At 37.5% G+C, this 16979-nt stretch overlaps 1 protein-coding gene across 4 annotated transcripts in view; it reads right to left on the reverse strand.

Annotated features, from left to right (window-relative positions):
- The window catches only part of LOC128866636 (uncharacterized), a 121686-nt gene that overhangs the window by 52767 nt on the left and 51940 nt on the right, over positions 1-16979 (reverse strand). For all 4 annotated transcript variants that reach the window (XM_054107523.1, XM_054107524.1, XM_054107525.1 and 1 more), the window contains one exon: positions 9683-9774. In XM_054107523.1, coding sequence (XP_053963498.1) covers positions 9683-9774 — 92 coding nt within the window. The remainder of the gene's footprint in view (positions 1-9682; positions 9775-16979) is intronic.

Here is a 16979-nt window from a genome sequence, read left to right on the forward strand (position 1 = left end):
TTTGTATTATAAGTTATGAACGTCATCGATTATTTTTTGTGTGTTTTTGCAATTTTTGATCATTTTCTTATTTATATATATATATATATTTTTTTTTCTTTTATTTAATTTTTTATTTAACTTCTTTGTTTTTATTTTTTTTTTTTAATATATTATTATTTTTTATATTTTATTATTTGTTTTATTTCTTTGTTTTTGGTGTTTCGAAGCCTGACCAACAAAATTTAACGCCTGCAAATCGGATCAGAAAATGTTGACTGACTTAAGGTTTTAGTACCTTTTGTTGAAGACTTTTGTGATCTTTCCTTACTTAATTTGAGTGCAAAAATGTCAACATTTTTTAAGTCTATCTCCGTTAGTTGGAGAATGAATTCAGCCCATGTGCGAGATAATGTTACCGAAATGGAAGACTATGCAGCAGAAAATCACTACTTTTTGTTACGTTTAATATGGAATGGCTGTATACTCGTTTCGTCACACATTTGGATTACTTGTATTTTTAAATTTCTAAAGCCAATGCAATTTTTACGCACCCAAGCGGAATGCTTCATTTTTTTCTTTATTATTTTTTTTCTTTACATAGCTAACCCTTACTAAGCGCAGTAAGTTCCGCTTTTTCCCAAAAAATGTTGCTGTTTTTATTAATCCTTTGGTTTTACTGTTTTTATTGGAAATAAGAATTAACGAAAACGCGTAAAAAATCACGGCGACGCGCAATTTAAAAGTTGAAACTTTTCACCGTTGTTTATGCAGAATTTTTCGGGCTGCCGGCAAAGACACTTTTTACCATTGTTGTTAACATATTTTGTAACTAGTTTGCCTTTTTTTTGTCAAAGGTATTTGTTTGCGAATAACAATTTAACTTTTTGATTTTTACGCTTGTCGTTCCACACCACCGCCTCGTTTTTTTGGTTTTTTGCTTTTAAGGTTTCTACGAGCAGAAAAGCCATGCATTTTCTCTTATTTTTGCAATCTCACTGTCCATTCTGCTCGTTGAGGTGTTTTATAGGCGAAAAATGCGCTGTCGCTTGGTTTTAAATTCGCAACAAAATTAAAAGCGTGTGGCAAGCCGCACCACAACCACAACACCAACGGACGGGCATAGCGACATGTGAGCGGTAAGCGGCTGGCGGCCTAGTCTGTGGCTGTTTCTCGGTGGCATCCGGTTGTGGTCGAGTTGTGCTGTACGTCGTGGGTCAAGTTGGACGGCGGCTAGTGCTAGTTGACACTCACTCACACGCACACTCACACACCTGAGATGTTTGCGGTGGCTAAAGTGGCGTTTGGTTTATGTATGAACTGTGCTGAGGTTGTTGTTATTGGTGTTGTTGGTGCACTTTTCGTTGTAAACGTAGCAAAATAAGCGTGCGTAATTTTATTTATGTTTGGCAGATGATGTTATTGCATTTTGTATGCACGTCGATGCCCCAGTAACCAGTAGCCAGTAGCCAGCGGCTTACAGCGAAAAGCTGCTTGCCACAATGTACGTCCGCGTTCGCTCCAGGAATTTACAAGAGCCTCATCATACGCACCGTTATGCCACTTGGCTTGCTTGCTGTACGTTTTTTGTTTGGTGTTTTAATAAACTTTTATTTTTAATTTAGTCAGCTTGTTTGGCAAGTGTGTGTACATACACTTGTGTGAACAATAATGGCAGCGCAAAATATTGGTTTATGTTAAAGCAAAAATCATGTAATTTAAAGTTTTAAACTTCGTATAAAATTTAAATTTTTTTAAAAATGTTCATCGGCATTTTGATTTAGAATTTTTAGCCGAATTTCGAGTATGCAGTTTTAAAGCCCATTAAATTGAATGAAGTGACAATTCCAACAAAAAAAAAAAATACAGAAAAATGCATACCTCAACCCCAAAAACCTTATCCTTCGAATCCTTACTCCCGCACAATAGTCAGCGCCTTATTTGCATTGGGGCTGCTAAAACAAGCAAAAATAATGAAAAACACGCAGTTACACATTGTGGCGGCAGCAAGTGGAAGCGTGGTCATAGCGCAGACACACCAACATTTAGCGAAGTTCTTAACCATCTGTGCGATCCTTCTGCCAGAAAAATGTGAAACGCAGATGGCGCTCTAAGCAGTAAGAAGGCGTTGTTCCTAAGCAACGACAGGAGGGCATTCCCACCATTCAGGACTGGTAGCAGCAGGCTAATCACCTACCCCGCCAAAAAGCAAACTAGATCAACGAAACCAACGCAAGACTGAGTCTTGTCGAGGCCCCATGCTCCCGAGTGGAGTGTACAAGGAAGAAAAAAAGGTGACAATTTAAAGTGGCTGGAAAATCGAGTTGATTTTTGACAATTTTATTTTTTGTTTGGTTTTTTTTTTTGTTTGTTTTTTTGCTGGCGATCTCAAACATAGGAGAAATTTCGAGCATTCGTTATATGAAAGAAAATGTACAACACCGGTAAACACCAAGTTATCAAAATTGAAATGGCTCAAAGTAGGAGCCAATTTTTTAAGCGGCCACCTAAGGGTCGGAAAAACTTCTCCGCTTATGAGAAAAGTGTAAAAAAGTTATTAAAATATTATGGAAGGGTTGACCGCTCAAGAGAAAAATGCTTAAGGATTTGTGGTAAGTACTGAAAAAAGTGTCTGTCTATGGGAGGTGACCACTTAAAAAAGGTTCAGTTAGGAAAGAGTACACTGCACTATATTAAAAAAAAAAAATACAAAATAAAAGAAAATAAAAAATTCCAATAAAAAATAATAAAACAAAAAATAAGAAAAAATTAAAAAATTTAATCAAATTTAATAATATATAAATAAATTGTCAAAAAAAAAATTATAATAAAAAATAAAAAAAAATTTATAAAATGAAAAATAAAAATATTAACAATAAAAAAAAAATATAAAAAAAATAATAAAAAATTAAGTAAAAGCTTTGAAAAAATTAGTAATAAAAAAATAAAATAAAAACGTTAAATACCTTAACACAAATAAAGATAAATTGTCAAAATAAAAAAATAATAATAAAATAACAAAAATAAACTTACAAAAATTTAATAAAATATAAATAAATTGTCAGAAAAAAATTAAAAAAAAACTTTAAAATATTTAATAAAACATAAATAAAATTTCAAAAAGAAAATAATAAAAATAAAACTAAAAAAAAATTTAAAAACAATAATAAGGAAAAAAAAATAAAAAACCAACTTAAAAAAATTTTATAAAATATAAATAAATTGTCAAAACAAAAAAATTTACAAAAAATAATAATAAGAAAAAAATAATGATAAATAAAAAAGTTGTAAATATTGTATTTCATAAAATATAAATAAATAATAATAAAAAATAAAAAATAAAAAAAGCTTTAAAGTATTTAATAAAACATAAATAAATTGTCAAAAAGAAAATAATCAAAATAAAACTTAAAAAAATTAATAAAATATAAATAAATTGTCAAAACAAAAAATTAACAAAAAATAATAATAAGAAAAAAATAATGATAAATAAAAAAACTTTAAAACATTTAATAAAAAAGGTGAATAAATTGTCAAAACAAAAAGAAATAATAATAAAACAAACAAAAGATAATAACAAAACCAAAAAATAAATAATAATAAAAAACACTTGAAAAAAATTAATAAAATATAAATAAATTGTCAAAACTTTGCAACATGTCCCGCTGCTATTATTGTTCACACAAGTGTGCATTTATTATACTGTAACAACACGAACTTAAAGTAAACATATGCACGCGCAAATGCACATATTTCTGTATCTATGTACGTACGTGTGCATCTCCTCGAAGTGACATTAAGCACTCGCTTACTAACTGCTCCCCTCTGCTCTGCTGCTGCAGCTCACAATCCAACTCATTCATATAATATTTTTTGTTAGCAGTTCTTGGGTCGGTAAAATCGGAAGGTGATTTCGCTGCTGCCCTCCCCAACTCTTTCTACTGTGTGACTGGCACAGAGGTTAAAAGCGAAAGGTGTTGTTGCTGCCTCGTGCATAGCTTCCTGTGTATCCGCTTGCTGGATGAGTGTATTCCAGTTAAAGTTTACTGGCCAACTGGCAAATGAATATTTGCGGTTGCTCTTAATTTACAAGTAGAAAAAATGAAAATAAAAATTCGACGAACGAAAATAAAAATACCACAACAGAGTATTTTCATTTAAAATTTTTGTCACTTTACGCGCCGAAAATGAAAAAAAAAAGTGCATGAATCCAAAAATGAAAAAAAAAGTTCCTGTCACGGAGACAATATGACCGACGACGTCATGTGCTATGTTGTTTATAAAGTTGGTTTTATATTTATTTATGTAGTTGTAACTTTGATCGCACGATCCTCTCATAAACCAGTTGACTTGCATATTTGGTTGGACAGCTGGACTGCTTTTATTTTACTATCATTACTCGAGGAGGATGGTCGGATGAAAGCTGGCATGAATGGACTGTTGCGCCTATGAAAAACTAAATAAGTGTATTTGCACATTACACATAATGTGTGGTGTCACCCAATTTTTATTGCCAAAGGCTTCTAAAACAAAGTATTGAAGTTCTTATATAACTTTCCATGAAGGCCTGCGCATAAATGTTCCTCTACTTAACCAAGTTTCCTGCGAAGCTAAGTTGATAGATTTTTTGCTTAAATATGTTCCTGTTCAACTTACAAAGGCCGCAAAAGGTATCATCAGACAGGTAAAGAGCGGCTTCAAGAGAGCCAAAGCCCGTATTAACAAGAAGATGCATTTTCAAAATATAACACGAAACGAATTTTTTAAAAGCATTTGGAGAGACTTATCAGTGGGATATGACCTAGAATTACGTCAAAGTTTTGTTCGAAGATGAGGTGTTCGGGCCATAAGCAAGACTTAAGCTACAGACACTCTAGTATTCTTAAAAACTTTGAGTCCATCTCCGTGGTGATGGATCATTGTACACCCCCGTTGGGTCCAAGCGGTACTCTTGTTACTTTTGGTACTTTTCAAACACAAATTTATACTTCTGGAACCCTGGAGTGGTTTTCAAGCGGAAGTAGTCACAATTAAGGAAGCAGTGAATTGGTAGCTTGCTTCTGTAATTACTGTAAGGGACGTAAATATTTAAACCGACAGCCAAATGGCAATTAGGGCTTTAGACTAGAAGGTTGTGCGCACGAAATTAGTCGGGGAGCGCCTGACTTCTCTCGCGATTCCATCCGAATACTTCGATATTGGGCTCATTAGGGTTCACGGTCACAGCGACATAGAGTGAAACTGCTGGGCTGATGAGCTGGCTAACAAAGTGAACTTTGAAGACGGTTTCGTCGCGAAATGAGAGCATAGGAGTTGCCTTGAGAATCTGTGATCTACTCCTGGAAAGATGGGCCTTGCGTCAACTTAACGCGCGCTGGACTAGTACGCAAACGTGCAAAGTCGCGAGATCTTTCTGGCCACATGTAGATTGGGGGCGCTCGAGGGAACTTCTGAGGCTAACAAAGCTGCAGCTCGTGAATTTGATAGGTATTCTTACCGGCCATTTTTCCGGTTAGGTATCCATGCGGTGACATTTGGGATTGCTTCAGGTTCTTTCTGCAGAAGTTGTCTGGAAGATGAGATTGAATAATCAGAGCACCTTCTTCTCAGCTGCCCTGCTCTCGTCGGGCAAAGGTTTAAGGTTAAACATCTGAGCTCTCACCTTTTCGTTACACCGGTGGATATTGCGGCATTAAATATCACACATCTGCTGAAATTCATCAGTACCTTCAAGCGGTTATGCGAACGTAATTAGCTACTGTTGGTGGTCCACCTCTAATCCAAAGCCCTTTCTTACTTTTTTCTACCTGTTTGGTTCTATCTCAGTGCTCGAAGGTGCCAACAAATAATAGATAACCCCGACGGCTGAACAAAATATTAAATATATTTAGGTGAGCCTCGGACTACAGACGGGAATTTTGAAATATAATATTTGTTGTTTTTATTTTATGGCACTGTTTGTACAGTCACACAGGAAAAAAGTCAGCTATTGAACTGCAAAGAACCAGTTTTGGGCCTACTGCTTTGTTCTTCTTCATTGGAGCATCATCGCCCATATGTTTTTGGTATGGCCAGGACAATGTATTCGTATGCTCTTTAAAATGTGCAGGTTATAGTGAAATTTTCCAGATTTTCAGGACAGAATTACTGATGAATTGGAAGCATCTTCTCCTGGTCATATGGCTGAGATTTCACTGCCATTTATTAACTAGTTTAGTCACAAATTATCAAGTCAAATAGTTAACATTCCGGTATTTGGTTAATAAAGTGGGATTAACAAACCAAACAATCGAAAAAAATGTAAACCACAAGGCAAACATCCCAAGTAAATGCAGCCCTAAAACAAACAATTTACAATAACTTCAAGTTGCGTCAAAAAGCACAAAGTTTTGCCACAGTAAACAACCGAGAAAAAAACAGAACTTAAACGAGCGTGGCAAAAACAGTTGCAACAGCAAAAACAACTACAAAAACAACAACAAAACATTCATCATTCACAACCTTTCGCTCATCAAGTCAACTACAACTCAAACTCATTCTCAGTCACCTCTGACCACAACTGCGGACCTAAGCGAGTCGCAGTCAGTGAGGAAGTCGCGCTTATTCCTTGATTCTTTGGCCACAAGCGCGTGCCAACAACAAAAAAGTTACGAGTATCCCATAAAATCTGTTTAATGTCAACACACCATTTAAAAGTGACAACTTGTCAGCGCTGTTGATGTCTTTCTTTAGATCTGCGATGTGCGATGTGCGCGACTTAACTGAGTTGTCGCTGAGTTGAAGCTGCTTTTTGGCTTTGTTTTTTTATCTAATTCACATTCTTTTTTCATTTTTGTTTATTTGTTTTGTTACAGGACTTAGTTGTTTTACAACTGTCATTGCTGCTCTACTGCTACTTCCCCTGTAAATAGTTTTTGATGAGCTTTTTGTTGTTGCCATTGCAGCTGGAAATGTTAAACAGCCGTTAAGTAACTGCAACGCGAGCAGCGCAACGAATGGTTGCTGTCGCAAAGAATGCGAATGAAGAGCCACAAACTGACAGTTGACGTGGAAGAAACCGTTACAACGAAGTATCACAAACGCCATACGCTGCATGTTTACCGTTATATTTGTGTATGTGTGATAGATTATTGAAGTTGGAATATGTTTTTATGTATGGCTTGGGCTCTCTCTTGTCACTGATGATGAATTGAAATATTTAAATTTGTTTACGCTTCGAACTTCGCGTTTTATTGCAGCGCAGAAATATCCCAGTAAACACTAAGGGAGATGCTTTGAAATAATTTTATTGCTATTTTCGTAAATATTTGAATCTAAAGAACGCTCAAATGCTTTAGAAAATGTACAGCTCACTGAAAAATATTGAATATTTACCTCGATACGGATATAAAAATTAAAAAGGGTGACAGTTTTCGACAAATCAGACTAGTTTACATATTCCAAAAATAAACAAAAAAAAAAATTGTGTTTGAAATCGTATATTTCAGATATCACCGTGAGACAAATATTATTTTATTATTTTTATTTATTTTTATTTTTTATTTTTGTATCCAGAACACATTTCATATACACGTAAAACCATGGACTTTATGCAGTAACGCCTCCGGTGGGCAGACATAATAAAAGTACTGCAAGGAAGTTTTAGAATACCCGCATATCTGCTAAGGATCTTCCAGAGCTATCTGAGCCAGCGTGAGCTTCTGTACGATACACCAGACGGTCAGAAAACTAAAACGGTAACGTTTGGAGCAGTCCAAGGATCTATTGTCGGCCCCGATCTTTGGAATCTGAGCTACGATGAGTTCCTGAGCATAGAAATGCTTGAAGACACATATTTCGTGGGATATGCGGACGATGTAGCGCCGGTCATATTAGTGTAAGATATCGAGGACACTAGAAGGAAGCTGCACAAAGACATATTAAGGACCCAATTTCGGCTTAAAGACCATGGCCTGGAACTCGCCAAACATAAGAACTTAGCAGAATATCCTGATGATAAGAGGTCATCCGCCACTCGAGGTCAGCAAGCAAGTAAGCGGCACGTCCGTAGAGACTTAAAACTCGATGAAATACTTGGGGATTCAAGTCGATTGCAAGCTTACGTTCTGAGCGCAGATATGGCACACGGCTACCAAAGTAGCGAAGATGAGGGGCATGCTGAGTAGACTAATAGCGAACATCGGTGAGCCAACACATAGTAAAAGAAGACTAATCATGGCGACCTCAAACGCCATGTTCCTATACGGCAGCGAAATATGGGGGATGTGCTAAACTGTAAAACAAGCGCAAAGCACTGGAGGCTGAACAGCGAACAGCCGCACTCAGAGTTGCTTCAGCCTACCGCACTGTCGCAGGCGCAGCAGTTTTTGTGATCAGCGAGGAGATACCTATCGACCTCACGGCTCGGGAACGAGTGGATGCGTGGGATTCTAGGAAACAACAAGCCGCCACTAACGCTACAAATCGGAGATGCCAAACCATGCTGATGTGGAAAAGCCGATGGGACACTGAATCGAGATGAACAGCGAAGTTGATTCTTACAATAGGCAAATGGGTTCAAAAGGACTTCGGGAAAGTGGGCCATTTCATGACTTAGTTCCTCTCGGGCCACGGATGCTTCCGGAAAAACGTATCCCGCATGGGTGAAGTAAGTGACCCCAGGTGCATGTACTGCAAAGCACCGAACTATTGCGCCGAATACGCGTTCTTTAGTTGCGACAGATGGCTTGTTGAACGAGATACTCTGCGATAGCAGATTGGCGACATCGAGCCAACCAATTTGATCTGCAAGATGCTTGAACGCGAGGTCAACTAGAAAGCGGTTAAAAGATACGTTGAAGGTGTATTACGGAGAAAAATATAGACTTCGACGCAGTACAACAAAGCGAAGCCTCACAGAGCCGGATAACCGTCTGTTAATGTTTGTTAACAATGGATATTGTGAAGAAAGCATTTTCTGCTAGCGAAATCTTACGTTTTGACGATTTAACATGGCCCGCTCTATCGACCGATTTAACCATCCCAGACTTCTTTCATTGCGGCTACTTGAAGTCGCAGGCTTAAGCTAAGATAATAGCAGCTCTTAGGCAGAATATTCGCTTCTTAAGAATGTCATCGCAAATCTGTCGGAAAGTCATGGGAAATGCGATAGAACAGGCACAAATGCGCACTACCACTTGACGGATATCGTCTTTTCTACTTAACACAAATAACTGAAAGGGTTGAAATAAATAGTTGCATCACTCGAAATCACTTTCTTGATTTATTAAAAAAGTTACTCAAAAAGAAAGTTGGATGATACACAGCCTTGGCCAAAAGTATTAGGCATCCCACTAAAATACGAGTAATTTCAAATGTGGCTCCCAAAGTGTCCGCTTATGGGAGTTGTGCGCTTAAGAGACAGTTAACTGCATTTTGCATCCTCTACTAAGAATCTGTATGAATTTCTATTCTGATTAAAACTTAAATATAAACCCGAACTTGTAGGGACTTCAATTTCGTACCGCAACAAAATTGTTTACTGGGGCGCTTAGTACATTTACATTGGTTTTAGTTGTCACCAATACGATCACAAGTGCTACACATACATACCTACATTTCTTTTTTATCAATTTTATCGCTACAACTGCTGCTTGCACTTTTAACTTCTTCACTGCCTGGGGTATACAAAATTTATGTACATTCAAATCTAAATAAAACTGACCTCATTTGTATTCCACCGATGTCGCTGTGACGGGAAACTGTCAGCTCTTGGCAAGCTTTCCAAATTGTCTGGAAGTTTGATAGGTTCGCCATCTGTAAAGGAAATTAAAATGACCGAAATGGAATGAGTTATTTCGAGTAGAAAATGCAACGTAGTCAAATGTAAGGGAAATAGCAAAAAAAAAAAACAAAAAAAAATCAAAAATCAAATAGTAAATAAAGAATACGAAAACACTAACAAACATTCGTCAGAATTTGTAATAAAAAAATCAATTTATTCAATACGAAATGTTTACATTAAAGCACACTTAGAGAAGGCTCAACGAGCATTTGGTGGACGTGAAGCATTCATTTGGAAAATGCGCACATTAATGGAGCTGCACGGAAAGGGCATGAATTTAAAAAAGACTCAACAGAGGTTAGTAGAAGAGAGTTTAGTACTTGACTGCTTCAATAAATGGAAGAACACTAAAATAAAGGAAAGATAGGGAATATTAAGATAGGAAAGATTAAGACAAAAAACGCTGAAAAATGGTGAATGCTCTTGCATAGGTGTATGTGTGTGTTCACAGGTATATATTAAAAACGTACAGGTACTCAAACAAAATTTCAAATATTTTATTCTCTCTCCACCAGTCAGTTACAAATAACTATTATGCATACGTGAGTGCATTAAGTTTGATTTATAGTGTAAAATATTAACTTTCCCTTAGAGATGGGATGCCTATGCACATACACACATACATACAAGTGGCGCCTGCTAGTTTCATTTATCATATTTTAGTTCTCTGAAACATTTACTCTTGAAATTCTATGCAAAATTTCTACTAAAACTGAACTCGACTGTCTATGGGTGTGTATGTATGTATATAGCCATATGAGTGAATCAACATTCTCGGCTTACAAAGACGACGCCTGAGAAAAATTATTGTATCAGACTGTAAGAGTGAAGTCGTCATAGAGAAAATCGTATATCCGAGGATTTGTCTTGCATTGATAATCTATTTGATTTCTGACATGGTAGGTGATTAGCCCGAAGCCACCAGCCCTAAGCAAGCCAACACACTTCGAATTATAGTATAACAATCAGTTGATTGACGCTCCCGCACATGCTGTTCGTAGACTTTAAGAAGGCGTTCAAAACTATCAAACGAGAAATGAGATGTAATCTGGCTGTCGGTGAGTGGAAAATGAGTCCCCGCTAAGATAATCCGCCTCAGAAGAGTATTTTATGAGAACTCCGAACTGGCAGTGTTTCATAACGACATCAGTGACCCATTCACTACCAACGCAGGCGTAAGATGAGGCTGTCCCCTGTCACCTCTTTTTCTCGCTATCATCCTAGACGACGTCATGAACCAATTGCATGATTGCACAAAAGAGGCATCGTGTGGAATTTCACCAAACATCTCGAGGACCTGGACTTCGTCGATGACAACTGTCTCCTCTCGCACAAACTCACTGACATGCAAGTGTAGACGGACTGACTAGTCATCCTGGCATACAATGTCGGACTGGAGGTCAACATCGCCAAGACCAAGCTATAAGAGTTAACCACAATAACGCAAGGCAGATATTGGTTGGCGGATGCTCGGTGAAATTCGTCGAAAAAAGCTGCTGCTACCTCGGATGCATCATCACGGCAGATGGTGGAGCAAATGAATATGAATGAAAGCAAGGGTGGCATTTGGGCGAATGCATACAGTATGGGGGAGTTCGCAAATCTCCAGGCGAACTAAACTACGAATATTCGGCTCATGCGTGAAGTCAGTATTGTTGTACGGAAGCGAAACATGATTGGTCTCTAACACCATCACACAGAGGCTTCAATCCTTTCTCAACAAATGCCTCCGCATTATTTGCAGAATATTCTGGGCAAACACCATCAGTAACGACGCACTGTGGAGAATAACGAATAAAGAACCCATCCTTAAGCAAATCACACGCAGAAAGTGGAGATGGAGAAAACCACCAGATAGCATCACGAGAATGATACTGAACTGGAACCCGCAAGGGAGTAGAGGTCGCGGTCGACCAAAAAACATCTGGAGAAGGTCGATGCTGCGCGAACTAGCAAATGCCGACATCTCATGGGACGGTGTAAAAACAACATCACAGAACCGTGTACGATGAAAGAGTCTTGTCGAGGCCCTATGCGCCCGAGAGGAGTGATCAAGGAAAAAAACAAAAAATAGTAAGACTGAAGTCACGATTCTACCTGCCTCCACTTCGTGGTTCTAAGCGATCAAATTTAATATTCATAAGGTTTTCAAATTTACTTATTTCCGGAGAGATATATATAAAAGGCGATCAGATTGGAGATGATTTTTCCAATAGGAATTTTTGACCGATCACGCGTGACCACTGCCAAACGAAATAACTTCTTTTTTTCAGAATTCATTGACTTTTCATCATGGAAAGATTCCCACACCTCTAAAACGTTTACAAATCGTACAAATATATTACGAAAATCGAGGCTCAGTGAGAAGTATTCATCAGGCCAACTTATGGTGATCAGCGTGAGGCCCATTTTCGGCTCAATGGCTACCTCAATAAGCCCTATTGCCATATTTAGGCTGAAGAGTAACAGCCATTACATCTATTGAAAACAACCGTTTGGTACGGCCTATGGGCTGGAGATATCATAGACTCATATTTCTTCAAAGACGCGGCTGGCACCATGTAACAGTGAATCGCGCCATGCTAAACGACTTTTTGATGTCAGATGTGGGACATAGAAGCCCGTGATCTCGACAACAAGGAGGTGCCGTCAAGACGGTTCCCAGACGGCATACGGCGCTACTGGCTATACAGCCCGTGAAACTATGAATTTACTGCGTTGTCGTTTCGGTAAGCTATCTCTCGTCTCGGACCAGTGGATTTTTTTTTTGTTTTTTGTTTTTTTGCGGCGGGAAGGTTGGGTTAAAAATGCCTTCGCTCCATATAGTAACCGGCGCTAATACGTGTGTGGTGATTCCACTAAAAATATCCCTCCTCTTCTCTTGGATTTTTCCCTCCACCTCGGGACTGCTTCCGCATTGCTTCGAGGTAGAGGGCCAAGACGACGTCCTAAGAAGGGCACTTACTTACTCACCCTGCATCGCCTGTTTTGAGAAACCTATGCTCAATGCTCTTCGGCATAATTTTCTACTTCGCGCTTCTTTTTAACACACTTTTATTAGCTCGGGTTGTATGTATGTATGTGAAGGGTGGTAACTCTATCCAAAAGGCAGCCCCGGCGAACCGGCATTAAAGAGGAAGAAGCGGTAGTGATCAGTAGTGTGCGCTAACCATACTTTATTTTTCATAAACTATTTTTAACTCTTAATTAAAAAACACTGCATTTGTAAAATATATTGTTCTGAATAAATAAACGTTATGAAATTCAACCGAAAGAAGGAATATCTTCTTTCTTACATATATGTAACGGAATCTTTGAGCTTAATTTTCACTGGCTTCTAAAAATCTGATCGACTTGGAATTTTGCACACCTATCAAGGACCGATGACAATGCAATAATTTGATAAAAGTTTTCCATTATCCTTATTAGGATTGCCAGGATTAATATTTTCTTTTTTTACTGTGGGCAAATGGGTGAATTTGGTTGTAAAATGAAAAATCTTTATTTCTGATAATATCCTCCACAAAATTTGACACGGCATTCCATTTTTCTTCGTCTATCATCTTTTTATCGATAATTTATTCAGGTGTGAATACACCAATAGCTCGTTGCAGACCTGTTCTCTCTACGTTCCACCTTTCGCATTTAAAGAAGATGTGCTCCGCATCATCATACTCAGTATCTCCATATATGCAGTTGGGTGGCTCACTTTTCCCATTCGCCACAAATACTTGCGAAAGGATCCATGTCCGGACAAAAACTGTGTGAGGTAATAGTTAACCTCACCGTGATTTCTTTCTACCTACTTTTTTAGATCGGGTATTAGTCTCGCTGACCATCTACCATACCGTTCAGAGTTCCATCTTGCCTGCCAAAGTGTGAGCGTTTGAACTCTAATATCGGAGAAGCATGGTACTGGGATTCCTCGAACCAGTGGACTGGCTCCCAAGATCGTGTGATATCATACCTTTGGACTTTTATTTGTGGGGGTATGTACAGTCTAAATGCTTTGTGGATAAACCAACTTTGAGGCATTGGAAGCCAACATTATTAAAGTTATTCACGAGTCACCGATCGAAGTCCTCTAGCGAGTCATTAAAAATTTGTGTTTTACGGCTGGCCAAATTAAGGCGCAGTTGCGGCTAACATTTGAAAGGGATTATCTCTAAAAAGTAAATGTTATGAATGGTTCTAGGCAAAAATAATAAATATTGTTTAATTTCAATTTAATTTCATTTAAAATCCGATTTCTCTAAATTGATCACCTTTCAAATGCTACTCAGTCACTACTATCATTTACGAGCAATGCCATAGAAGAATTTACTCCAGATTTTTATTAGCAAGTAATATTTCCTCAGCGAAACAATCACAATATTTTGCAAAGTCCAAAGTCATATCGCCGTATTACTTCTCGGAAATATAATTCTTATGTTGACACCAACAGCGCCACAAATAATTTATGGCCATACCAAATAAAGATCATCATTAACAATTTTACGAGCTCTCTTTACAGTAAACAACTTTTTCAGCACAAAGAACCCAATGAATAATTACCTCTTGCACTTAGAGCAACCCATTACAACTTAAGTCGCCAACAACTACGTACACCACCACAAAGTTTATTAAAATGTCAAACAACAACAAAAAATAATAATCATTTTTATTCAATTGCATGTATGTATGTTTGTATGTATGTGGTTAAGAGTAAATAAGTCTTGGGACCAACTTTCGGCCAAGTGTAATTTAGAATCGAACTACTTATTGAGTCAGCGCCGAATAGTCTTCCCAAGCCAAATCCACCAAAGCTGAGCTGATATGGGTGTATGTGAGTAGGTATGTGTGTGTGTATGCAGTGTGAGTGATGTAGTTATATTTATTGTTGTTGTTTTTGTAGTGATGGCTCGTAAGTAAAACTAATATATCAAATCAATTTTTATGGTTGGCATTCATTGCATTTTGTCCACACGCAGCTAACTCGACTCGTAGTGCCGAAGCCCAACACAAAAGGAGGGGGGTAGTAAATATGTATGAGGGGAAATATTTCAAAAAGTGCAATCAAACTTAAAATGCGATTGGCAAGTATGTACCTACTTTGAGCTAAGTTATTACCGTACTTGTTTGGAAATCCCGAGATTACCGCCAGTTTCGGGGTAAGGCATTCAAATCGTTCTGGCTGAAATTTTGAGCTGGAAATTGCACTCAAATTTATATTGCAATTGCCATATGTATGTATGTGTAACGCGTGTAATTTAGAACCATTTTTCAAATCCCGAAATGTATGTATTTGTCGGTACATATGAGCTACTCAATCCCGGAGCACTTTGTACCATTCGGGATTTCAGTAAAAAATTTCGGGAAACGTGAAATTTTTGTGCTCTATACCGTGATTTTTAGGCAATCCCAAAATGTTCGGGATTTTCAAGTAAGTAAGTATTTCGGGCGGTGTAAGATCGGCCGCCGTAGCCGAATCGATTGGTGCGGGAGTCACCATGCGGAGTAGGTGAAACACCAAATTGAAGAAGTTTTTTTCTAATAGCGGTCGCCCCTCGGCTGGCAATGGCAAACCTCCGAGAGTATTTCTGTCATGAAAAAAAAACTCGTCATAAAAAATATCTGCCGCTCGAAGTCGGCTTAAAACTGTAGGTTCCTTCATTTGTGGAACAGCATCAAGACGCACGCCACGAATACTTCAAAAAAGGGTGTAAGCGCTAATTATATATATAAGTGTTTCGAGGCTTCAGGGTTTCACAAGAAGAAGTGCCGGGATGAAATTTTTGTTAATAGAACATTACCTTCACTCTTATTAAATGCCGAAATTTTCGGTATTCTCGGATTTCCGTAAGAAAGTTCTGGAAACGTGAAATTTTTGGTGATAGAGCATTACTGTGATTCTTAGTTAATCCCGAAATGTTCGGGATTTACGGGATTTCGTTAAAAAAATTCTGGAAAAGTAAAATTTTTGATAATAAAGCCTTACCAGCATTCTTCGAAAATTCCTAAATTTTCGGGATTCACGGGATTTCGGTAAGAAAATTCTGGAAAAGTAAAATTTTTGATGATAGAGCGTTACTGTGATTCTTAGTTAATCCCGACATTTTCGGGATTTACGGGGTTTCGGTAAAAAAGTTCTGGAAAGTAAAATTTTTGATAATAAAGCCTTACCAGCATTCTTCGAAAATTCCTAAATTTTGGGGATTCGCGGGATTTCCATAAAGAAGTTCTGTAAATGTGAAATTTTCGGTGATAGAGCATTATTTTGATGCTTAGTCAATCCCAAAGTTTGCGGGATTCTAATGAGAAAGTTCTGGAAAAGTAAAATTTTTAATGATAAACCGCTATTGGAGAGAAAGTAAGTATTTCGGGACTTCAGGGTTTTAAAATAGAGGTTCCGGGTTTTTTAATGATTACCCTTCGGTAAAAATTTCTATCCAATCATCGTAGACTCTATTTTATTAGCTATTATTTTCTTTTATTTATTACTATTCGCTTTTATTTATTTCTATTTTTTTTTTTTTTTTTTTTTTTCTTTTATTTAATTATATTTTCTTTTCTTTCCAAGAATAACACATCAAAGAATTCGCCATCCGCAGCAACTTCAATTAATTCAATTGCATTAATAATCGCATTCCAAAAATCTTAATCACGCATCATAAAGCACAAAAGTTTTTTAGCAACCACTTTAAATTAATTATCCCGAATTCAAGCTGACTTCGATACCGAGAAATTGAATTTGATTCAAGCAAAATATAAACATCACTTACGGCATCTCGAAAGTCTAGTAAAAAGCATTAGTAAGTATGCCGCTTACCGGTTAGTGTGCGCGTCTCAATGTACTCATTGATGCCAAATTTATACGCCACATGCCCAGTAGCTTGTGAAATACTCAGATGTACGTCACAAATATTGTACATAATTTCAATAAACAACCAAAACCATCATTACCATGGAAGAAGTAAGCAGAAAAAAGCCACGATAATCACAGGCAGGCAGCCAGAGCGTATACGTGATTTTTATTACCCAACACCCGACACACAACAACACAAACACACAGACACACAGTGAAACAGCAGACAAGGGACGAATGTCAGCAAGTGAATGTGCGTGCGTACTCGCTGCTGCACTCTTCACACCTCGTCTCTCTGCCCCGAACACAGAACACACACACACACATATATAT

Source organism: Anastrepha ludens, chromosome 6, assembly GCF_028408465.1.
Source record: "Anastrepha ludens isolate Willacy chromosome 6, idAnaLude1.1, whole genome shotgun sequence".
In the NCBI taxonomy this organism is placed as follows: domain Eukaryota; kingdom Metazoa; phylum Arthropoda; class Insecta; order Diptera; family Tephritidae; genus Anastrepha; species Anastrepha ludens.